Source organism: Strongylocentrotus purpuratus, unplaced genomic scaffold (assembly GCF_000002235.5).
Source record: "Strongylocentrotus purpuratus isolate Spur 01 unplaced genomic scaffold, Spur_5.0 spur5_scaffold_2, whole genome shotgun sequence".
Taxonomy (NCBI): Eukaryota; Metazoa; Echinodermata; class Echinoidea; order Camarodonta; family Strongylocentrotidae; genus Strongylocentrotus; species Strongylocentrotus purpuratus.
In genome coordinates, this window is record NW_022145605.1 from 8,364,085 (window position 1) to 8,389,052 (window position 24,968).

At 38.4% G+C, this 24,968-nt stretch overlaps 2 protein-coding genes across 8 annotated transcripts in view; one reads left to right on the plus strand and one right to left on the minus strand.

Annotated features, from left to right (window-relative positions):
* LOC115926637 (inversin-like) overlaps window positions 1-9,734 on the plus strand; it is a 30,254-nt gene extending 20,520 nt beyond the window's left edge. For both annotated transcript variants that reach the window (XM_030991574.1, XM_030991573.1), the window contains exons 13-20: window positions 172-349; window positions 1,155-1,379; window positions 2,037-2,131; window positions 2,646-3,116; window positions 4,088-4,329; window positions 4,814-4,903; window positions 6,065-6,202; window positions 8,550-9,734. In XM_030991574.1, coding sequence (XP_030847434.1) covers window positions 172-349; window positions 1,155-1,379; window positions 2,037-2,131; window positions 2,646-3,116; window positions 4,088-4,329; window positions 4,814-4,903; window positions 6,065-6,202; window positions 8,550-8,626 — 1,516 coding nt within the window. In that variant the 3' untranslated portion in view covers window positions 8,627-9,734. The remainder of the gene's footprint in view (window positions 1-171; window positions 350-1,154; window positions 1,380-2,036; window positions 2,132-2,645; window positions 3,117-4,087; window positions 4,330-4,813; window positions 4,904-6,064; window positions 6,203-8,549) is intronic.
* A 5,900-nt stretch (window positions 9,735-15,634) lies between these two features.
* Window positions 15,635-24,968, minus strand: part of LOC578919 (galactosylceramide sulfotransferase) — a 51,415-nt gene continuing 42,081 nt past the window's right edge. For all 6 annotated transcript variants that reach the window (XM_030991576.1, XM_011681493.2, XM_011681491.2 and 3 more), the window contains exon 4: window positions 15,635-21,117. In XM_030991576.1, coding sequence (XP_030847436.1) covers window positions 20,028-21,117 — 1,090 coding nt within the window. In that variant the 3' untranslated portion in view covers window positions 15,635-20,027. The remainder of the gene's footprint in view (window positions 21,118-24,968) is intronic.

The following is a 24,968-nucleotide window of genomic DNA, read 5'->3' on the forward strand; positions in this document are numbered from 1 at the left end:
ATTTACGTCTGGGGACCGACCTTTAACGTCACCATCTGAAAATCGTGACTCAGTTTCGAACCTGCGTCCTCGGCTGAATCAGTTTGTATCTTCCATTGTTAGCTGGAATACATGCGCACGCCACAACTTATTGATACTTATTCTCATTTTTGTTCTGAATTTCCTCAACAGGGCTGCTTTGGGAGGCCACACCTGTGTCTGTTACCACCTCATGACCCATGACATCAGTCCCAATGTCCAGGACAATGCAGGCCGTACCCCTCTCCAGTGCGCTGCTTACGGGGGATTTATCCGCTGTATGACCCTACTCCTGGAGCATGGCGCAGACCCTAATCTACAGGATAATGAGGTGAGGTTACAGTCTTCTCACAAATGTAACTATGCCATATCACCATGGTGGTGCTGCACAGTGGAGTAGCTGCTGGGGGGGGGGGAAGGCAGTATGAGAGGACATAGACTGAAAAAAGGAAAGAAAAATGGAGGGAAAAGGGGGAAAAAGGGAAGGGAGGACTTTGGGCCCTGTCAAGTGGAAGAAAAAATTAACATGAGGAAAGACTAATGGAGAGAATAGGAGGTAAGGAAAAGGAGGGGGGGGGGGAGGAGGATAAGAAAAGATGATTGGATCTCCTTTCACAGCCCTTCTTCTTACATCACATTTCATTTATTGATTGAATAAAACAAATGCCCCTTCCCTCTTTTCCCCCTCCCTCCCCATGATGCCAGTGTACCTTTGAAGGCTGGACCTATGCTAAATCACTGGTGCTGGGGCTTTTTTTTGTATTGCTTTGTCCCCCCATCATTTATTTGCTTTCCCCACTTTTTGTTTTGTTGTTGGTGTTGGGGGGGGGGGGGACTGATTTAACTAGAGAACCATTGAAGCACTTTTAGCAAATTTGGATGAAGTAGGTATAAGCATGAATAGGTGAACTGAATCTAGAGATTTGATTCATCAGGTCAGATGTCAAAAGTCATAAGGTAATGTCTACAGGAACTGGGGGATTTCTGTGTTAAGTTTATGGGAATGAGAGAATTCAGTGGTCAACAGGTTTATTGAACATGGCGAATCAACTCAAGATCAGATCACAACAGGAATCTTCCGCTGGTGTCTCTATATATGAACTGTATATATCTTTTTGTTTTTATTGTTTTCACAGGGGATGACGGCTCTTCACTGGGCGTGTAGTACAGGATACCTAGATGCTACCAGGTTATTACTAGATCATGGGGCTTTCCCTAATCACATGGAGCTGACAGAGGACCGCTTCACACCCCTTGACTACACCCTCCTCAACGACCACCATGAGGTATCGCAGTACATGGTGGAACAGGGCGCTCTCTCTATCACCGGTATCAGGGACATGGCTGCCACTCGTATACAAGTAAGGTCGCTATAGACAGGGTCGACTGTATTTAAACCTGTGTGTAAAGACCACACAAGAGAGACCAAAAGAACCGTTGTCATAGACAGGTAGTTTTTATGTACAGGTACTTTAGTACAGGTTTCAGGGAGAAGCACTGTTCTCAAGGGGCTAAAGAGATGTGGTCTTTATAGACAGGTGGTCTTCCTATGCAGAAGGTTGTTCAAGGAGGTTTCACTGCACTTCCAAACGTGTCTATTAAGGTCACTGTTTGGGAAATGGCAAAAGAGGCCACTGTACACAGTTAGATCACTGAGACAGGTTGTGCAACTCTCATCTTTTCAAGAGGAACATTGAAAGTAGACACTGTTTATATGGGATTTTTATGGTAATAAATGCCATTTGATAATATTCCTGTTGTGTTTCTCTTCCTTATGCTTGATGTAAACATGTAGTTAGTACTTTATAAGTTGTATGTAATTTGCTTTCTACATGTAAATCAAACTTTTGATTGTTTACAATTGAATTTTGTGTTGAAATAAAAATATTTAAAAAAATGAAATATATTTGTGCATGCATTGAGGGAAGTTAATAGTATTAAGCCAGTTGTTTATTTAAGCATTCATGATGGTGCCTTGATCTCCCACCCATTGTTTGATGTTCTTCCTTTCTTTACAGTGTCGTTTCCGAGGTTTCTGTGTTCGCAAGACCTTTGTTGAGAGAAAGAAGCTGTTGATGAAACATGAACAGCTGAGAAAAGATGCAGCAGCAAAGTAAGAACACAACATCATGTTTTAATAATTAAACTAAGCAACAAACAATCTTCTAACATCTTTGGCGGTGTAATGGCTCAATGGCACAGGTCCTTGCACTAGTGCCCTGGGGTAAAGAATTAGTCCTTATTACCAAGTTCCTCGGAGAGGACGGAAGGCTGGTTGCTTACTTATAAGCATACAAGTGCTTTCTTTATAGCAGTCAGGTCAAACCAGCCAACGAAATGAAAATGTTTAAAAGGATACCCAGCACTCCTGAAAATGGGAGCCACATCCAAATTCGAGTTTGAATTGAATAAATTCTGAATGATCAGGGTATTGGGTATGAAAGCTTGAGAAAAATTCAATGAAGAGTGAGACAAAAATGAAGTTTGGAATTTGGAAGATCTCTGCACAAGCTCCTCTACATTTGTTATGAAAGGGCAATTTTTCAAAAGTATCCCATTTCATTAAGTTGTTATTTTACTTGAAATTTTACTTAAAAACATATGTCCAATGATATTTCTCTTTTTAGGAAACGTGAGGAGCAGAGCAAAAAGGGCGATAACCCCGATTCCTCCTCCACACCGTTAAGCTCCCAAAGTCAAGACCGCATCTCAACGTCGAATCAAGAGATGCTCCCGCCTCCGCAGGATCGAACCCAACTCCAAGAGAATGGATGGACTCAAGAGAATGCTAACACCAACAACAACAACAACAGTGCTGTCGATGCATCTGTGAATTTGTCGGAGGGTTTTGCTCCATCGAGTGAAACGCTCTCCAGAGACGAGGATGGAGAGAAGATGGGTGTTGCCATGAACATAGGACCACCGTTGCTAGGGAGTGGTAACCCATGTTCAGTACCACTGGAGGAGGCGGGGGATGAGGAAGGTCAGCTGAGGATCCTGAACGAGAGGAGGAAGGTGGTGAGTAAGGAGAGACTGAGGTTAGCCGACATGAGGAGAAAGAACAGAGCTGCTACCGTCATTCAGAACAAGTGGAGAAAGTGAGTATGGAAAATGATGAGGATGATGATGATGATGATGATATGATGATGATGATGATGATGATGATGATGATGATGATGATGATGATGATGATGATGATGATGATGATGATGATGATGATGATGATGATGATGATGATGATGATGATGATGATGATTATGATGGTGATGATGATGGTGAAGATGATGATGGTTATGGTCATGGTCATGTTGCTACCTTGTTTGGCGTTCAACAATAAGGGATAGAGCAACGTCAATCTGGCGCTGCTCAGTGGCTGCCGGGCTCACGATCAATTGGGCAAAAAGAATTTCCGTTTCGGTTTAATAAAATTTGGAGTGGACTATTAGGCTATTATTATTATTATTATTATTATTATATTATGATGATGATGACAACGACGACGACCACGAAAACGACGACCACAACGATGATGATGATATTAATTGATAATTTATAATATTTAAGATATCCATTGTAGTCTCTCCACATGTTCACAGACAATACCTTACTATTAAGATGACACACACAATTTGTATATTATAATCTCTGTTGTAATTTCTGGCTACATACAATACATTATCAAGATGATGCATGTTGTACGATCAAATGGACAGATAAATAAGAGCTCATTGCAGAAAATGTTTATGAAGAAGTTGCGATCTTGATAGTGCTTTATCCTGGTATTCTTCCGCCCATCGCTTCATGCACTTTTGGTGTTGATCATATAGTACCAACTAATCTTCAAACTCATCTACTGATAAGGTTTTAGCAAGATGTTGCGTACAGTTTATACATTTTTATAGTTTAGTTATTTGCAATCTCTGTTAATACTACTGTTATAATCTGTTTATAAAGTTACAAACATTGCAACTAAAAACTGATGCTCAAAGTTTATTTTATTGCGACCTCTATAGTTTTTTGTTGTTGTAGCAATCTCTGTTAATATTGTTATTTTAATCTGTATATTCAGCTACAGACAATGCAACACCAAGATGATGCACACTGTCCATGCGGTGCAGCTCAGGCGGTTGTTGAGAAAGGACGAGGATGTGTGGGAGCGTCAGATAGCGGCCTGTACCATCCAGCTCGCTTGGCGGCGCTTTTACCGTCGCAAGCTTCTCAAAGCACTGGGGGGTAACAAGGCTCTCGTCCACACCTACGATCCGGAGATCATGGCTCTTAGACAGCAACTGACCCTCCAGAAAGTATATGGTAAGGACTTTGAGAGTGATCGTGATAATAGAAGTGATGGTGATAAAGAGGGTGATCATGATGATGGTGATGACAATGATGAGGTGGAGGAGGAGAAAGAGAAGGAAGCAGAAGAGGATCATGATGAAGGCGGAGGGGGAGATGAAGGCGGAGGAGGAGGAGAAGAAGAAGAAAAAGAAAAAAAATAAGAAGGAATGGGAGGAGGAGGAGGAGGAGGAGGAGGAGGAGGAGGGGGAGGGGGAGGGGGAGGGGGAGGGGGAGGAGGAGGAGGAGGAGGAGGAGGAGGAGGAGGAGGAGGAGGACAAAGAAGGAGGAGGAGGAGGAGGAAGAAAAAGGAGGAGAAGAAGGAGAAGGAGAAGGAAAAAAAGGAGGAGGAGGAGGAAGAAGGAGATTAATAACAATGAGGAAACTTCAAAATGTATCTTTTGCCTTTACACAATCAAAAAATTATTATCTTTGTTTTTGCCAATTTTTTTATTTTTAGGAAGTACCACAGAGGCAAAAGAGTGGTTCCCTGGTCCACTGGAGAGAAAGAATCGTCCAGATTACATGAAGTACATTCCTTCACCTGCAGGTAATACATCTAAAGGCAAAATGTGATCTTAGAAAGGATCACAGTGTTGTGATTTGTAATTCTATTGAATAAATTTTGAATAAGTATTGCCCCCTCCTTTTGGATGGCTACACCTTTCCCCTTCTCCGATATCTGCAAGTTATACATCAATCAGCTCTTGATGATCTTAGAAAAGATGACGATGTTATTAGATGATTTACTATCTGGACAACTACCCCTGTGCACAAATAAATGTGTAGTCCCTTTGGAAAGATTTCCATTACAGGCCTGTAAAAAATAAAAACCCGATTTAAATCTGTTTCCTGATTTATTTATTTTTTTCCTGATTTTTTTTCTTCTTCCTGATTTTTCCCCTATTTTCCTGATTTTTCCCCTATTTTCTCTATTCTTTCCTATTTTTCCCTAATATTTCCCATTTTTCCCTAATATTTCCCATTTTTCTTACTCAAAAGGGGGAGGGGGGATGTTGTTAGATGCCACTTTTTCCCCACAATCTCTTATTTATTTTTTTTTACTCAAGGGGGGCCTGGTTGAGGGAAATTTTTTATTTATTTTTCATTTTGTAGTGCTCACTATAAGAATAATTACCAACAGTTATATGCATGTACTTCTTCAGAAAACTATCCCCCCTAAGTAATTATCCCCCTTTAATAATTCTATAGAGTATTCGGCTTAGTTGTCTCAATGGTAATTGTCCTCAATAGGTCAATTACTGATTGAGATACATATAATTGTCAAGGGTTGATGTCTTCCCCCATCCTCATGAATATCAGCTTTTACCCTCAGTTGTAATCATTCAACAAAGGACATTGGAGGAAATGCTCACAGTGAATTGTTGATCTACATTTTTTTTTTCTGTCTAAATTTTATAAGTGTATAAATTTAAAGAGGAATTTGGTCTTAAAGCCCCACTGCACTACGTATAGCTACTTGCGCCCTCTATATAGCAAACAATGTCTAATCGGTGACCGTTGGTCCCCCACGATCTCCTTTTTCTTATGTTAACTGAGAGTTGATTTGATGAGATAACCACCTGTCAGTGCCCTTGCAGGAAGGCCCAATCCCTCCTGGATAAACTTGTGTAGACGGGCTTTAAAACAGACTGCAGTTATATGAAGCTGAATTTCATTGTTTCATTTCATTGCTATTTCCCCCCCTCAGCTATGTCGTACAACTTTGCCGTGGAGCAGTATATGCCTGACCACCACAAGACCATGTCCAGTGGCTTGGACCACATCACCTTGCAGAGGGCTGTCGGGAATGGTCAACATGACCGATCAATGGCTTTAGATGAAGCGGGTTAGTAGGTAGTATAGGGAAGGGTTTGATGGGGATGACGATGATGATGATGATGATGATGATGATGATGATGATGATGATGATGATGATGATGTCAGATGATGATGGTGATGACGATGATGATGATGATGATTATGACGATGTCAGATGATGATGGTGATGACGATGATGATGATGATGATGATGATGATGATGATGTCAGATGATGATGGTGATGACGATGATGATGATGATGATGATGATGATGATGATGATGATGATGTCAGATGATGATGACGATGACGATGATGATGATGATGTCAGATGATGATGGTGATGACGATGATGATGATGATTGTTTGAATATTTTGTAAGATCACATACAGCGGCTCAGGGCCCAAATTAATTTTTTGTCCACGGGGGCTCTTCCAAAATAAAAAGCGCCCCTGTGAGCCTTCTCACGGGGGCTCTTTTAGTACAGACGGGGGCTCTTTTTCCATTGAATTGGTGGTACCCATGAAACTCCTAAATTATTTGCTATTTCATCATTATCATTAATAGTCGGCATTATTTCTCTTACAACTTTACAAGTTATAACATGCAGCTAATGGTCAGATCTCTTCCCTTTGTACGAAATTTCTGGTCCAAGCCCGTATACATACGTATTACTCAATCTGTATAGTGGATATGATCGTCGCAATGTAGTATAGTCAAATTGGAGTTTCCTTTGTTCGTTAGGACTAGTTCTCTTAAACATATACAAGTATTATATCATTTTATGAACACTCGTGAATGCCAGAGGGAAAAACCGTTGCAATCGACTGAACATATCGCCTTTATAGTTGATTAAAAGCTGAAATAAGGAAGTACTTGAGCTCGAAAATATATATCTTCACTGTTCTCACGCGGGGGTGATGTCGAAATAGAAACTTGGCCACAAAACACAACTACACTATTCAGAATAAATAGCAGAAGGACAAAAGACATGAAGACCTTGTCAATCTTATTACACAAGAGTAATTAACACTCCCCTTCAGAAAAGTAGAGACCTAGACCAGACCCCCCCCCCCCCTGATTTCGCGGAAGAAGAACAAATGGTTTTAATGGTAATGGTCGACATAAAAACTCTGAGCTCAACCTGTTTTCTATTTAATTATGAATCGAAAGAGAAAATTAGCGCCACCCTCGTAGTTAGTTTCGAAAGGTGGATGATGTATATACTGGGCTGTTATCTTATTCTTATTTTGTCCTCGTTGCACGTGCGTGCTTTTCTATTATTTTTTCAAGTCATGTCGTTTAGTGGAAGCACCCGTAGACATGTCGATTGTACCTTACTATATTTAATTTTGACTACATATTATTTATTGGGATTTAAATATGAATCTGAAAGTTTATTCCTCGAATAACCTTATCTGGATTAACATGACTTTGACATAATATAGTTGTCCTCGCGGTGCACTAAAAGTATTGCACGTAAACAGATTTCGACCTTCCCCTCTTTCCATATTTTTTTTTCTCGCTTCCGGAAACGCATTTGTTTTGCTTGATCCAAACACAGAGATATATTAATTTAGCGAACTATTTGTTATAGACTGTAAATGCTTAACATAGTTATTTATAGATGATTCTGCGAACTGTATTTAATAACATAATATTAATGAACAATCTCAGATTTACATGTGTGTGCACTGCAAATTCGTTGTGTAACGACTTTACACAACATTGAATGGTTCACTCCTTAAACACGGGTTGTGTTAAGTCGTGTAATAAAACATTTCACAACTTTACACCCTGCAACATCTTTGGTGATCTTCTTCTCAATATTGATTTACTGGTCGAGTTACATTATTTGCTGGCCTTTTAGAATAACCAAATTTCAGAGGATTCACACTTTTCACAACAAAAAACTTCTCCATGTTTCAGTCCTTGCGCCATCTAAGTTCCATTTCATTGGTTTAAGGTTTGAAAATTGATACTTAATATTGTGTTAAAGTTATATCAGAAAAGATAATCTTTATTTGATAATTCCACGGGGGCAATTTTTAATTTTTCAATCGCCCCCGTTAGCAACCTGACGGGGGCGATTATGGAGCTCACGGGGGCGAATCGCCCATCGCCCCCGTGTATTTTGAGCGCTGCAGCGGCTTGGACCATATCACCCTGTAGAGGGTTGTCTGGAATGGTCAATATGACCAGACAATGGCTTTAGATTATCCATGAGAGTCTTTAGCTATGGGTAGTGTATGATGACCAACTGAAAACCATGTTCAGTGGCCAAGCCATCACCTTATATGGTTTAGCAAAGTATTATGTACATATATGTCACAGCGAAACTGTCATACTTTTCTATTCCTTACATTTGGTACAGATGAAGCCTTCTTGTGCCAATCACATGGTAATCTTGGCCAAAGTGGTGCTCCCTATTCCTACAATCTGAACGACTGAATAGTTTAGACAGTGATACATAAGGCCTTCATGCATTATCCAATGGGAATGTCTACGCCAAAGAGACGCTTGCCATGGATTTTACCTGTATGACTAGACAGTGTTACGCAGTGCTACTTGTAGATGAAGTGTGATGCTCCTGTACTGCCCTCAGGTACTTTTACTCGTGTTTACAATATTGCTTGATAGATTGTTGTATGACACTTGCAACGATTGCTGCACAGTCAACCCTAGTCTGCAAGCACAGACCCTAATTTGACACTGTATCAAAAAATCATTGTGCCTTGAGAGAAGCCTAGCCCAGCTACCTACTGGTTGTGTCAGGAGCAGCTTTAGTACATGGCCTATGGTAGTCTTATAGTGCAGACTCTCTTTTACGACTGACCAGGGTTTGTGCCTGCAAACTAAGTCAACCCCTTATACAAACTCAATTCTGAGCTTGATGAAATAAACCATAGAGCAAAATGTTGCAGGACAGCATGTATTGGATCATCAATTTTTTTTTCTTCACTTCAACAACATAATGAGAAAGATACTGTGTAAAAAAAGGCCTTTGAATAACGCCTTAGAATTGCCTATTCATGTTAGTGCCTGTAGGTCATACATGTTTATATAGTATGTATTCTTTGAGTAAAGGCCCTTCAAAAGAAGTCATTGAAAAAAAAATTGGCCTGTGATGATGGCCCATGTAAAATATCCTTCTTAAAAGATGAAATAACAATAAGAAAGTAGGGGGAAACAAGTCCTCTAAGACCTTGATAATTGCAGCTGGCTGATTTTTATCTCATGGCTGCTTTGTGTTGTGCATAACATGTACCATCAAGTACCAGTATTATTAATCAGTATCTATGATATGAGTTTGTGATAAGTAGGTACTACAAAGCTCTCAACTGGATGTATTTTGTTTTTTTGTTTAGAAATAAGAGGTCAAGGGTCCTTGAAAACCATTGAAAGGGCAGTGGAAGGAAAGCAACTAAATTGAAGTGGTTGAATGGATTATGCAGGCTTGTTAATTTATCTTAAAGGGAAAGTCCACCCTGATGATAGGTTGGTTTTAATAGGAGCAGAACAAAATGAGAGGAAAAAGTTCAGTGAAAGTTTGAGCAAAAACTGGTGGAAAATAAGAAGGTTATATATTTTTAAAGGTGCAATCAATCCAGCACAAGTTGGCAACTCTGTGACGTACTGTATCTTGCGAGATCCCCTCCCATTTGCCTTTACTAAAAATAATTATTTTAAAAAAAATTCCTTCAGACAATTTTCAGTCATATATTCACCCCAAGTATGATTATTGCAAGCATGTTTTTATACATGCAACCTCTGTATAAAACAAATTTATTCCGTCAAAAATAAGTTACATCAATTTTCTGGACAGAGTTACTCGGAGAGGAGCTTGTAAGATACGTTACAGTGTTGCCAATTTGTGTTTCACTGATGACAACTTCATTACTCTATAATTTTCCCATTTCTAATTGGATTTTGCTCAAACTTTCACTAATTTGTTTCTCTCATTTTTCTACTTTTATCAAAACAAACTAAATATCAGGGCAGGGAAAAAATTAATATTTATTTTTCGGGGGCTACTTTCAACCTTGCCTGCATGAAAATAACATTCTAAAATTTGTTTTGCATTGAACTCTATGCAAATTTAAGGGGGCTCTTTTCTGATTTTCGGGGGCTCTTTTGGGCATTTCGGGGGCTATTTCGCCCTGAGCCCCCGTGTATTTTTTTCACTGTATCAGGGTGGACTTCCCCTCTACTGAAAAGCTTAGGGCAATGAGATTATCAAACAATTTGTTAAACTCGAAATTGTATTACCTTTAAATTTGTTAAAAAAAAGTGTTCATTGAATCCTTGACTCAGGCTGTACACATATTGACTAGTAGGGTGTGTAATATAGTATTCTTTGGATCACCGAAGGGATATAAATTTGCCCAAGGAATCATAGTGTTTAAAAAAATGTTTATTGCACCCCTTCCAGCTAATATCTGTAATATTTGATAGCCATAATAATAATTAACCTTTGTTATATAAAAGTAAGATTATGTGCCATCTCGTGCCTCGTTTTTTTTTCTCCTGAGCTTTCCAGTCTTCCATTTTCAAATGCGCACAGCTAGGACTGCTAAAGCAAACAATGCCGGGTACATACAGTGTTGCTTAGAAACACATCATACGGTAGGATGCACAGATACATTAGTGTGACCATAATACGATTGGTATAACCATAACAAAATGATCACGAGTGAAAAATTATACTTTGATTGTATATTTTCCCGTAGCTCTCTAAATAGAAAAATAAGCCTTCATAAACCTTTATAATAACCCCATGATATTTCATTATGTAGAGGAACAAGTATGATTTTATTCAACTTTGCCATCTTTTTCACGGCTTTTGTTTTGTTTTGCATGTATGTAAAGCAAAATATTAAGAAAGGAATTGAAATTACAAGTGTCTGTGCCATGTATGTACTGTTTACTCAGAAGCATTGATGAAATCACAAGTATGTTATTTCTCAATGATGTAAAAGAATACATGTTTATGTGTATGTAACACATAATTAATTATGGTTGCTGATTTAAATGTTCTACTTTTAATGTGTTATTTTTCAAAAATTAATCATGCATAAAAAATCTTTCTTGGGTTTGATTGAGCCAGCGTTATTCAATTTAGATTCCCATGTTCCAGTGTAGTTTAATTGTGAACTAAAATATGTAAATCATCAATATGTCTTCCAATATAATGTTATTTAAATATTGTCTTAAGTATCTTGTTAAGAGTTTATGACCACCTTGCCAAATTTTGTTAAAACCTTTACAATTTTATATTATATTTTCTGATGCATTCACTGAAATGGATTGAACTAAAGTTCAACAGTTTTTAAAAGTAGATTGATACCGGTACTGTAACATTGGTATTATTATTTATTAAAAAAAAAGTTTCTCCTGTATTTGTATAATTTATTTTGCATAAATAGATCTATTTAATAAATTTGAGCTACAGGTGTAACCAAAATTTAATTTGTGCTTTGTTTTTTTCTTGAGCCATTCATTCCTTTCTTTGATTATATATATTCAGATTGCCTACATGATTGGCTGGTTGCTATATTTGCATGTTGTAGTCAGTGTAAGTTTTCATGTTCAAATTACAATAGAAGGAAAGAAGTAATGTATGATGTCTAGCTAAAGTTCAAAGTTGAAGTCCACCTTGTTAAGAGTGTGGTAAAAGGTTAACGCATCATAATACTCTGACATCACTATTTTAATCAAAATGGCAACTCCCTTGGGAGAATGGCCTCCAAGGTTGCTAAAGAATTTTAAGCAGGACTGCACTACTTAAAGCTACTTGCGCCCTCTATATAGCAAACAATGGCTAATCGGTGCATGTTGGTCCCCCATAATCCCTTTTTTTATGTTAATTGAGAGCTGATTTGATGAGATAACCATCTGTCAGTGACCTTGCAGTGAGGTCTAATCCCCCTGGCCAAACTAGTACAGACGGGCTTTAAGATATCGTTTTCCTTCCTGTGTAATCAGATAGGAGTAATTTCAAGATTTATTTAAATGGCCGACGATTTTGAATAAGAATATCAATTAATGTTTGTTGGGTTCTCCTTTAAAGGGGAAGTCCACCCTGATAGTAAGTTAGTTTGAGCCATATCAGATGAATTAGAGAAGCAGGTCAGTGAATGTTTGAACAAAACCCAATAAGTTTAAAGAAAAAAAGAAGAATTTTTGAAGTTGCAATCGATCAAACGAACATAAATTGTGAACTCGGCGACGTGTTTGCGTGATAACCTCCCATTTGCTCTGTACTAGAAAAGCCATGATTTCCCGCTCTTTCCTCTAATGAAAAGCATGCATTCACCATACCATCATAGTAAATGATTTTACATGATCCCTGTATGAAACAAATCTTTCCCGGCTTGCATCAATAACTAAGAAAATGGAAATTTACGAAATTTGTCAGTACATAGAAGATGTGAGAGAACCTCAAACGGTACATGTACGACTCAGTGTTGCCCATTTACATTTCATGATTACAAATTCTTCTTTCTAATCGGATTTCGCTCTCTCTATCGCTAATCGGGTTTTCTGCTGTTATTGAAACCAATGAATAACAGGTTGGACTTTAATGTAACTACTGTGTGAATTGTTCAACTGTATAAGCACACACAAAGTCGATGCGTATCAGGTATCTTAAATGTCTTTTTTTCTTCTTTTTCTCAGTAAATAATTGTGTTCCTTGGTGAATAATCTTTATTGTACTGAATGCCACGAGATAATAGAAGTAAAAGTAGATCACCGAGAGAAAGGGGGAAAATAGAGACGGAGAAAAGGAGAGAGATATCTAGAAGAGAGAGAGAGAAAGCTAAAGATGAGATAGACGGACTTAAGACAGGGAGAGAGGAAGGAGGGGAGATATATATAGATGGAGAGAAAGTGACAGAATGAGAGAGAGAGAGAGAGAGAGAGAGAGAGAGAGAGAGAGAGGGGGTTACTGTGAGAAAGATTGAAGGACAAATTGGGATGAGCAAAAGGAAATGTAAGGTTTATAAGGTAAGTTCAAGGGCAGATCCGGAATTCTCGCCTCACTTGACCTCAACTTTCTTTCACTTTGCGCTCTTACACCTTTCCCCCAAAGTGTCCTGTTTCTTCTTCAACCACACCAGACCAATTTAAATTGCGAAGCTCCATGGGGCCAGCGGTTGTTACAGTATGTTTATAGGATGATATAAACACGTATCTCTTATCATGATTCATGACACCTCTGTGCGACATCATTATCTGCAACAGTCGCATTCGTGGTTCAGTCTCACATTATGTACATGAATGTCGGAGTATTCATGTACGTGTCCTATGCAGTAAATCCATTATAGCACACCCTCCCCCTTATCGATCTGAGAGGTTGGTTAAGTGAGAGAGAGAGAGAGACAGAGAGAGACAGAGAGAGACAGAGAGAGTTATGGAAAATTGACACATTTCAAAATCATCGTTTTATAGGACTTTATTTCCTCTACCGAACTGACATGACTGATGAGTAAAAGAAAGAGAGAAGAAAAAGAATAAAGATAAGCAGGACACTTCAAAGCGAAAGTTAAAATTCCAATCTCCCCCTCGCTATCAAGCAGCCGATAGAGAACGAATAGATTCGATAGTTAATGTAATTATTGATAAATAGTGGATAAAACTTAATTATCTGTTTGTTTGTTTGTTGATTTTGTTATCTTATATTTACTCCCTGACCACAATTCTAAAGAAAAATAGAAATGACACAATACTCAAATGATATAGTTTTCCCACCATGAGGATATAAAGCTTTTACTTGGATTTATTATTTCATTATCACACACTGAACAAAAACCTCGACCTAAAATACAGCGGTAAACTCAACATATAAAATGAAAAAACACAAAATTTTTATCAATAAAATATTAAGCCAACAGCTAAAGTTATCATGATAATTTATAAGCAACAAATACAAATTTATATAATTACATCCATCCTGATAGCATTCAGAATATCATAGAGTACTTAATACAACAATCATTATGACACCACATACACAAATATAACTAAAATATTTCATCTTCGTTTTTTATTTCAACTCCTTTGTTCCCCTTGTTATTTTTGTTCGACCTTCGCCATCCATCGTAATGATTTTTTTTACGTCCTTGTTTTCACGAAGTGACGGTAGTGAGGAAAATCGTAACGCAAAGTGCATGCAATTTTTTGTTCACTACCGTCACTTCGTGAAAACAGCGACGTTAAATATAATCTCAGAGAATACAATAAACTTAGATAACAACCTTTAAATGGAATGATAATGTTATAACAATTGAATTATTGGTGCGTAATTTGTCAAACTTGAATCATGTACATGCATAATCGTGTTCAATATTTGTCAATCACGCAGTGATTTGCAACTGGGTGCAAAACCAGACAAACCCATGTTTATAAAATAATACACTATTTTTGCTTTCCATAATAATTAACAATCGCCAGAATACAGCACCCACGTACATTATAAAATTATGTTAGTAAACCGATGGCAAAAAATATAAAATATATATCATCTTCAACAAATTTTAAATTGCATGGTGGCAAGCGTCGATTGCTGATGGCATTTATCATGGCATTATAATATAAAACATTTCGTGAAACATCTATATCGACACAACCATGCAGCTTTTCTTACCATAATTTTATCTAGGCTAATATGACTGCCAGCAATAAATGAACATGACATAATTCAAGTGGTATAAGAAAATAATTAATGTTACAATACGAATGTAATGCATAGTAATTTTGCTAAATGAGAAAGTTGTTCCTCCCGCGTTATTAGCTGTCATCGCCAGACTACTTTTGTTCTGTTATTCGGAGAGAGGAGCAGAAAGAGAGGGAAGAAGAAGAGAAGGGAGAGAAATAATGGGGAGAGAAAGAGGACGGGAAGAGATAGACAGACAGACAGACAGACAAAGGCAGATATGGAGTGCGGGTGGGAGATATCCTTGTCATAATTATTGGCCTCTCAACTCTAAGTGGCACCTTGCCATAAATCAAGATACGGTTAATATAAACAATAGACACCGAACACATCTTCTACGAGACAACAACAAAATATAAGAAATGGGTAAAGGGTGAACGGACTATTCACGTACATACACTTCCTCCTATCAGTCATCACATCCTCTAAAGTCAAAAAGTAGGCCTACAAGCACGATATGAATGTAGTGACAATGGTACGTTGATAAACAAAGAATATTATTTGGTTGAACTAATTTGCATTATCGACAGTTATTAAACGTTTAAATCAATAATGAAAATCGATATTGGCCCAATAAGGTAAATAATTTCTGCTACTTTATATTCGCCTTTAAAGTTTAAAAGGGGTGAACGTCGAGAGGGGCGTCGCTAGACAGGGTAGTTTAGGGCTTGTCATTCAAACTTTCTGTCAGAATTCTTGGCTCTTTTAGCAAACTTTGTCAGGAAATCGCAATTTTTTTTTTCTTTTTTCTCTCGTTTTTTCGTTTTGTTTTGTTTTGCTATAGTTCGCTTGATGGAACTTTATGTTGATCATCTATCGGAAAAAGAGGTCTGAGTTTTCTTATTCCGTTCATTCTAGAAACATGAGCTAAATTATCGACCATGTTCTCCCCCCCCCCCCCCCCAACACTTTCCAAATAGATATATAGCGACGCCCAACCCGTAGACGTATATAATGTATGTTTACGATCTTAGAATCATTGGCATAACTACATGTCATCAGTGACAATGTTGAGCCAGCTGATGATGTATGTGCAGCATCGCATGTAAGCTAATACATGGTACACCCTAGTCACAATGACGAGGCCGACACCGGGGTAGTGTTTCACGAAACCGCCATGAGAACACGTTCAACGATGGACGTACATCCCTTTGAATCGCGTGTGTTAAATTTTACAAGCATTTCAATGGACTATCGCCAAGTTTGCACTTATGACGGTCTCGTGAAACCGATGCCCTGCCCGACAACACGAATGACTAAGAATCTGTCGTATGGAGACTGTCTGTAGATGTGACTGTGGCTTATACCCGTCACACCGTCACACCGGCAAGATCGATGCGCAAGACTGACAACACACCAAACATTAATTAAACGTTTTTGTATTGCGCATAATTATAACACATAGACACATTTGCTTTTCTCTATGCGATTTTCGGAACAGAATACAGAAGTGGAAATGGTGCACTGGGTTCATAATTTTAAGATCTTACAAACTATTACCTAGATATGTTTTCAAATTACTTCTGAACTTTTCATGTTTCTATATTTCTAAGGTATTCTCAGAGATTGCATAATGACGAATCATCAATAATCGGTCGATTTGGATTCGGTTCGGATTCGGTTCGGATTCGGTTTGGATTCGGTTTGCCGGTGTGACTGAAGTATTATTCCCAGTCACATTGGCAAGACCAACGCAAAACGGAAGCACACCGAATAAAAAAAAATGGCGAGGTGACTGAGGTATCGGTGCAGCAAAGAGATACCGCAAACAAATTACATTGTCTTGCAGAGAAATAGTATCACTTTAATATCGACTAGGGGGGTGACAAGACCGGGCCTTTAAGGTACTATTCCAAATCAAAATGAAAACAAAAAATAAAAAACACAAAGCACTCTCTGATTTGTGTTGAATTAAATGCAGCAAGCAACTCACATACCAAGCTTCTGCACTACAAAAACATAAATTTAAAAATCAAACATACAGTGCGTCCCAGAAAAAACGAAACCGAGAATTATCGATGTTTTATCATAACTTAATCACAATTATAATCAATAAATGACACATATTTTTATTTATTTTTTTTAAAGCTTAGATCTTCCTCTTTCATTTGACGTAACTCATATGATGCATATTTTATGAGTGATTCAAATCAATTTGAAGAAAGGGTACCAAAAAGTCATTTTCAAAGAGAACGTCACATTTTTAGAAAGTTCATTTTCTGCCCTTTTATATGACAGCTCAATCAGGAAAAATGAGCTAGGAATAACAAAAATCTGTTTGTTTAAAGTAATGCTTGCATTTCCATAATTCTACTAAACGAATTAGTTTTCACTGACTGCTTGCCGTAGGAACAAACATAATTGACAAAAGACTTAACTCCGTTTCTTAGATCATAAGCCATAGACTAAAGACTTCATGCATTTTTCGGTCTGTTGTCGGTCTGGTATGCGAAAGGGACCAGACAAATTTGGTTTTCGTTGAGTAACGGCATATTGCTATACATTTAGCTGCAAATCGATCCGAGTATGTTTCACTTTACAGCACCAAACCTTTGTTATAATTATTCGTTAAGAGCAGATATTGATTGCGATCACACAATACACCCCTTCCCCCCAAGTGAGATTTCGATCTCGATTCAAAAGTCGATATCTAAAACTCACTTATTGCCCTGTGTGTAAATTCCCCTATAGTGTCCGTTAATGATTAAGTTAAAATGCTGACCGAGATATATATCAAAATGTATGGGCAGATCTAACATGACCAAACACAGAATTCAGAATGGTCTCTCGATTTGAAGAACATGTTTTAATGACTTCTAAAATAACACCGTTATCATGGTAAAAAAAAAAAACAATTAAAAAATGGAATTCTAGAAAGTACTAAATTGTTCAACAACTTGAAACAAATATTAAGCATCTAATAGTTTTAGCTGCATGTTTAATTGTAATCAAAATTTGAGTCATTTAAAGAAAAAAGGGCATTGCCCCGGAATCGGAATGTTAAAGAAGTTAATATTCATGAACCAAAAAAAATGTCCTAAAAAGAACGCGGGACGAGATCGCACACTATATCATGCATGTGGAGAGCATACCTTATCCACTGAAGTTAATCGAAATTAAAAGGAAAGATATATATTGGTATAGGCTACACGTAATTAAAAGCTATTTTTCTAACTCTGTAATTATTTTACACAATACATTGCAAGATCAACAGCTGCAGCAAAAAGTCTTAAGAGAGAACCGATATCCTCATTCATATCTATTTTTCACAATAACTATTTCATACATTCATACATACATGCAAAGTGTGGTCACGTGCAGAATATTCTGCTACATGCGCCTTCTTCAATTTTTGTGATGTAGCTTTCCGGGCAAGCGATCCCACTCTTCGCCGCTAGCGTATTGTCACTGTAATTGCCGTTTCATGGAAACTGGATCCAATTTCCGCTCAATCGAAATCCGTCATTGTTACCATAAAGACCAAGTGCATTGGGAATGGTATATTAATTGAAACCTAAATCAACCTTATTAAAAACACATTATGAATATTTTATAATGCAGTCTCGGTAATGTCACATATTCAGGGTTGTCCAAGCCGGGGTAGGACTCCACCTGCCTCCATCCTGAACTGTCTAAATGTACAAGTCTAAAGTGAAGATCCACGTGGGGGAGTCATATTATGATTCATTTCGTTTTGGTGTGGAAAATCCACGCTAAAATTCACTCTCAAAAGAGTAATAAACCTCTACTTCGGAGTGGATTCAAGTCAAACACCAAATGATCTCCACTATGACTCTTAAACTTACATGTACACTCTTCTGCGTTCCAAAAAAAAGTATTAGTGCCCCTGCATAAACAACAGTTCTTAAAATTAGATAATAATAAACCTCCATCAGTTTAAAGGATCAAATTCGATCTCCCTTTTACGTCATAAGAGGTGTTTTGCCCTAAGTGACAAAGACAATACATATTGAATCAACCTCATTCGATTGTTTCGTCTGAAGGTCGAAATAGGAAATGCTTAATGACAGCGTCAATTCAGCCTATAATGTAAATTACAATATCAAGAGGAGACAACATAGAGGAGTCAACATGGAAGATCCAAATACAAGTAATACTTCACAAATCAACATTTCAAAATTATAATTGTTTTCTATTATTTAATACTTTAACATATCAACACTTCGATATCATTTGCATTAAATGGGTAGCACTGATGTCGTAATACTTACATTTTTGGCGAACGCTGCACAGTTGTATGCTACAATAATTATTGTTCAACATCTGCACATAGGGTTTTATTTTGATTGCATTATTAGCTGCGCTAATCTAGCACCGCAATGCAACTATTGCACCATTAACCCATGGAAGTTAAAGTGTCACGTTTTAGTGACGTTTCATATTTATCTTTTGACGCACAATGCTCTGAATAACAAATTATAAATTAGCTGAAAGTGCAAAATAACTTGAAACTTTGAATCTATAATAACTGTTGCAGCACATTGCGTCGTTCATGAATAAGCGGGATCGAAATCGAAACTAAAAATCACTTCAGTCTTTTTACAAGGTGTTCCCTTGTGCTCCTAGAAGTCGGCCTCCATTCAGTTTTATCTTGAGCATGGTCTTTCAGCGGCTTCCAGACTAATCCCGCCATCATGGCGGACTTGGTCCTTCCAACATAGTGGTTGACGTCCATGTGTTCGAGGTACAACAAAATCTTTACTATATGCCTGGAGAGGTAGTCGCTCCTCCATGCCAGAACAATTTTAATCGGCGTTTAGTTACTTCATCGCATATGGTGTATAGTTATGTTGAGGGATTTCCCAATATCCTCGTTCCTTATGTACAAGCGTTTGATCACCAGGGTATATCTCGAACCTGTAAAAAAAATCTACAAAATATACATTTACAGCCACATGACTACTATCGGCAGCATATAATATATCAATGTTATTTTGCATAAGAACACCGATATTCACTCGAAGACTTTCAAAGCCCTCACAGCACATTGAAATAACGTCATAGCTTGTTCAACAAGCCGCATACAAATCTAGAACGCCCATGGAAGTGACAGCGATTGGTATTTCATGATTATGATCTCCTGTTGATATCCCATCTACAGCAAAACCTTATACACTAAACGAAGATGGAGTTGTATACATCACGGAGATATGCAAACGAAAATTTGGACGGTGCTTCGCCGTTTTCTCTCATCCGATCCTGTATAAGGGATGTATAGTCTACATCTCCACGAAGAACGTCCGCGCACCTCTTGCTGGCGTTCGATTTCAATTGGTAAACGACTTCTCGGCGACTGTCCTTTGTTGCACTTAAATCTATACACTCGTCTTCGAGTTCTTGCTGCTTGCGAAGGAATGTAGCGAGGTCCTTGTCGAAGTCGGGTCCGTATTCCTTGACCTGCTTCCAGAAAGTCTTGTTAAAGTGATCATAGAGTTTGCCGTCGGCGCAATTCCAGTTACGGATCTTCGCACGCAGCTCAGGTGAGATGGAGTAGCGAATGGACTTGCTACGGACGCCGTTGGACAGGTACAACATGTCATCGAAGTCCCAACAAAGCATCTTCTTGAGGAGGACTATGGATTCAGGGTAGTATTCTGTCAACATGACTAAGTCGAGTTCCTTCTCCAGAGAAGCGATTTTATAATTTACGATGTATTCGTCGTCGTGGTCTTTGTGATCGAGCCCCAGATCAAAGAGCTGTTGGTTTCTCATAGCCTGCCAGTAGTAATCAAACTTTCTCATATTGAGGTACGTCTCTGGGTCTGTCATAAATGCTTCTATTGGGTTTTCATACCTGGACAAGCCGAGCTTCTCAGCAACTTGGAAATAGCCGAAGGCCGATTCGAACTGCGCCGTTGGCTCGCGAAGGATGGTCAAGTATTTGGCGTGGTGGATCACGGCTTCCATCTCTGGCCGATTGTATCTGGCGTGGTTGGTCAGCATGTCGAGCCCATGGTCATGGTCGGAGCAGTTGTTTGTGGTGGATGAGCCGTGGTCGGCGACTAGGGAGCGGTGAAAGGGTATTTTTTGCGCGAGGATGTGACCCGCAGGAGGAACAGCGAAAGAGAGATTGTGGCGGTAGCCGTACCGCTCGAGAATGGAAGCCGTGGTACTGCTGGCGGTCTTGTGAGTCTTTATGAAGACTACACGATGCTGAGGGGAGCACTGCCCTGTACCATTCTCGCCAATCGTTGACTGGAGTTCCCTGTAAAGAGAAAAGAATTTAAAAGATTAAAGATCGACCAGAGAATGTGGCCATAATTATAGCCATGTGGCTTTTTCTAGACAGGTTCTATACCACACATTTCATTATCGAGGGAGACAAAAATCAGTATGGAATTACAGTTGAATCTTCCTTAGTGACACCACTCTATGGGGCCCACTTGTCGATCTACATGTTTAAAGTGGCCATGCACTTTGTCTCCCTCGATAATGAAATGTGTGGTATAGATCGGCCGGCTGGCAGAAGGGCGTTAGCGCGCGAGCGACTCGAGAACTACCTTTCGCATTATTCGCATTTAAAGATTTGTTTTATATTTAAACTGCTTTCCGTCCGAAAATTTGTTTAAAACTTAAAAGACTAATAGGAATGTTATAGTAGAACACGGCCACAATTTTTTTTCACGGAAATAAGTCAGTTTTATAAAAGTTTGAGGCGATTTAGTGCTAACACCCTTCTGCTGAACGCTTCATTTTTTGCCTGAAATTCAAACTAACGCCCTTCTGCCAGCCAGGCGACGATATGTCGCTTTCCCCCGTGTTTTTGTTACAAACACAGTATTTCTGCAAATTAATACACCTTTTCCATTATGATATTCATTCCGGTATAATATTCTATAAACAGTACTGAATAATCTGAACACCAGAGGGAAACAATACTATAGATGTCAGAAGCGTAGCGTGCGTCCTGCGATTGACGAGGCGTTGCCGCACTGGCATTATAGGGGAGGGGTGGGGACACCTTTTTACACGTTAAATGAAATGCAAATTTATTTCTTTTCTCATCTTTTCTTTTCTTTTTCATTCAATGAATGGAGGGTGTTGTACCCCCTTTGTAGCTTCGCAACTATTACAAATCTCGCATGGTAAATACACACACACACACAAACACACACGCATATCACATGCACATACACATACCCACCCACACGAGCCCCAATCAAGGTCATTGAACTCTTTCATTTTCCGAAATCACTCATGCGTGACCTTCTAGGCGCCATTTCGTCTTTTCAGGCCGTTATTGAAGCTTTTCTCTTGGACTTGGCTTACCTATCTCCACTATCCTAGATGCTAACAACTTCATCTGGATATTCCAAGAGAGGCTCTTTAGTCTATCACGTATATACGGTTGCAGTTCTTGATCCACATAGAGGAAGTTACCAGTTCTATTGGCATTTGTTCTTATAATCAGAGTAAAATCAGTCAAACAATATAACAATGTTGAAAGGTACCTTTAAGTGAAAGGGAATGAGAGCAGCGTTTCACCCACACGCGCACAAACTAGCACACATACATAATGCGCATCCTCATCCTGAAGTTTGACGTTGTCGTACGTCGTAGGCGGCATGTAAACCAAATGAGAATGCAAGCTATACGAGATTTATAGAACACTTCAAGCCATTAAAACGTCTCACTGCAAATTCACATTCAACACTCCAACCCCCAAATTTCCCTCGCCTTATCTTTTTTCTCTCTCCCCTTCTTAGGGTGACTGTTTGATTTGATTTTACGAAATGCCCTGGCTAGCTAAAGGCCGACTTTCTTATGCCATTCCCTTACACTCATATCAACTAATTTGCTTGTGGATTGATTAGATTGAAATGTATCTGGAACGAGCCTAAATTGATTTACGTCGTGTGAGAATCAGAAAAGGAGAAAACATCGAAGTATCACTTTTCGAGGAAAGCTGTGTAAGCAATGAACGTGCGTATGCAGCGTCCATTAGAAAGTTAAAGGGGGAAGAGTGCCCTGACATTAAATTGGTTCTATAAAAGTAGAAATATTAGGAAAACTGAATAGTGAAATTCTGAGGGAAAGATTAGAAAATAAGAAAATTATGAATTTCTAAAGTTGTAAATGATCAAACACATATTGGCAACTCCGTGACGATCCTATATCGACACGTTCCAGGACCTCTCACATTAGTTCTTTGACCGAAACACATTAATTATCCATGTTCTTTAAAGAAAATAGCCATTGTTACATGGATCCTAAATATAATAAATTCTACTGAACATACATACGTTTTACACAGCCCCTTTATGAAATAGATCTAGGAACTTATGAAAATGTCAGTATTTGGGAGAAATGCTCGAAAGGTGCACCACGTACACAATTGGGCAAATGGGCAATTGGCGTTCGGGCACAACCTGTCGACGCCCTTTATTTAAAGTACAGTCTGGTATTCCTGAAGTGCGCCAAAACAATATTTGAAATATGGAGCCCTTCTCAAAAAAAATCAAGACAATGTCATTGATTCGTTCCCTGATTCAAGTGATCCAACAACAAACAAACTCATGTTTAATCCGTAGCATACTATCGGATTTGCAAGACCTGTGCCTCACTTTCATCCTCTTGTCTTCCCTGTGTCTTTCTTTCTAATAATATTTAACAACACTCTAATATAAAACGACACTTTTAATGGACAGGGCTTGGGGGCGAAGGGCTGTTCTGATCTATCCCATCAATCTCTTCCCCCGGCATTCCTCCGATGGTTGAAACGCATTTTCCCAATCAAGAACATACCCCGGCATCAGGATCAGTTTGATCTATCACTCTTTTTGTAGTTACATATCCCACGCAAATTGACAATCCTTCTGATAACCTGTTTTCCGTAGTAACCCTATGTTTATAATTCATCACAATTACCTTACATATTTCATGCTTCTATTTTTCATGTTCTTCCAGTGACGGCCATTTCATTATAATATTGTGCATGAAAACGACTCAATCACTAATCACTTTCATAGAAAGTTATGCCAATCGTCCGCCCCTACTTGTAAGCTTTTCCTTCAGCATGTCTATCCATGTCATAAATTATTTAGCTAATGATATGATGATCATGATGATCTCTTTGTATTCACTTTGTTTACAAAAACGATTGTATAAAATAATAGAGTGCTTTTTCCATCCTTCCTAGAGTACGTATGCTTTCCTGCAGGGTGTCTTATGTCGATGTTAAGTTGATCATAATCATTTGTATTAGGAAGTGTACTCAATCACTGTCATGAAAATGATGTAACGACTTTCCACCCCACCCTTCAGACTTGTCCCTCCAATTTCAAAAGTTGTTTATAATCCGTTTTGAAGTGAGACGATGTTGACCCAGTCTCTATTGGGAGAAGAATGTTATATTTTAAAGAGAAGGTCGGGTTCTCGTAGAGGTGGAGAATAATTAACGAGTTTTCTCATTCTTTGTGTGTCTTTTTGGAAAACAGAAATATCTCCAGAAAAGGGCAGCTCATCAAATGCCTCATATTCATGATGTGATGACACATAGCTGGAGTATTTGGACCAAACCTTTATGCTACACAATCATGTGTAGTCCCATATACCAATTTATGAGTGTTGTGCACGTGAAGATCAATGTCTTATCAATTTTGATGCCTCCAAAACATGATAGCACACACCAGTTATAATGTACATTGCGTATCAAAAATAATATACCCAACTTTGGTAGCTTCTTATTAAAAAGTTATAACCTATGTGACTTTGAATCATATTTCATGTTTAAGGGTAACTGATACCCGGTCTAATGATACCATACTCATAATTGTGCTGCCACGGGTGACTGAGCAGCAGGCTTCTCAAAATGTATTGCCAAAATCCCTTTGTACCAAGTTTGGGCTGAAACAATGGATGTGGTTCAAATCCATTGTTGGTGGGTTATCTCATTCCATACAAAAATGCTCACTTCTTAATATCGGCTATTAGGCAGTTGAAGATCAAAAGTGTTAATATCAACTCGAGCTCAAGGAAATCCTTATTAGAAGGAAAATGTATGATATTCTCTGCGTTATGAAGATTACAATCTTGAATTCATTCAATATTCGTTCT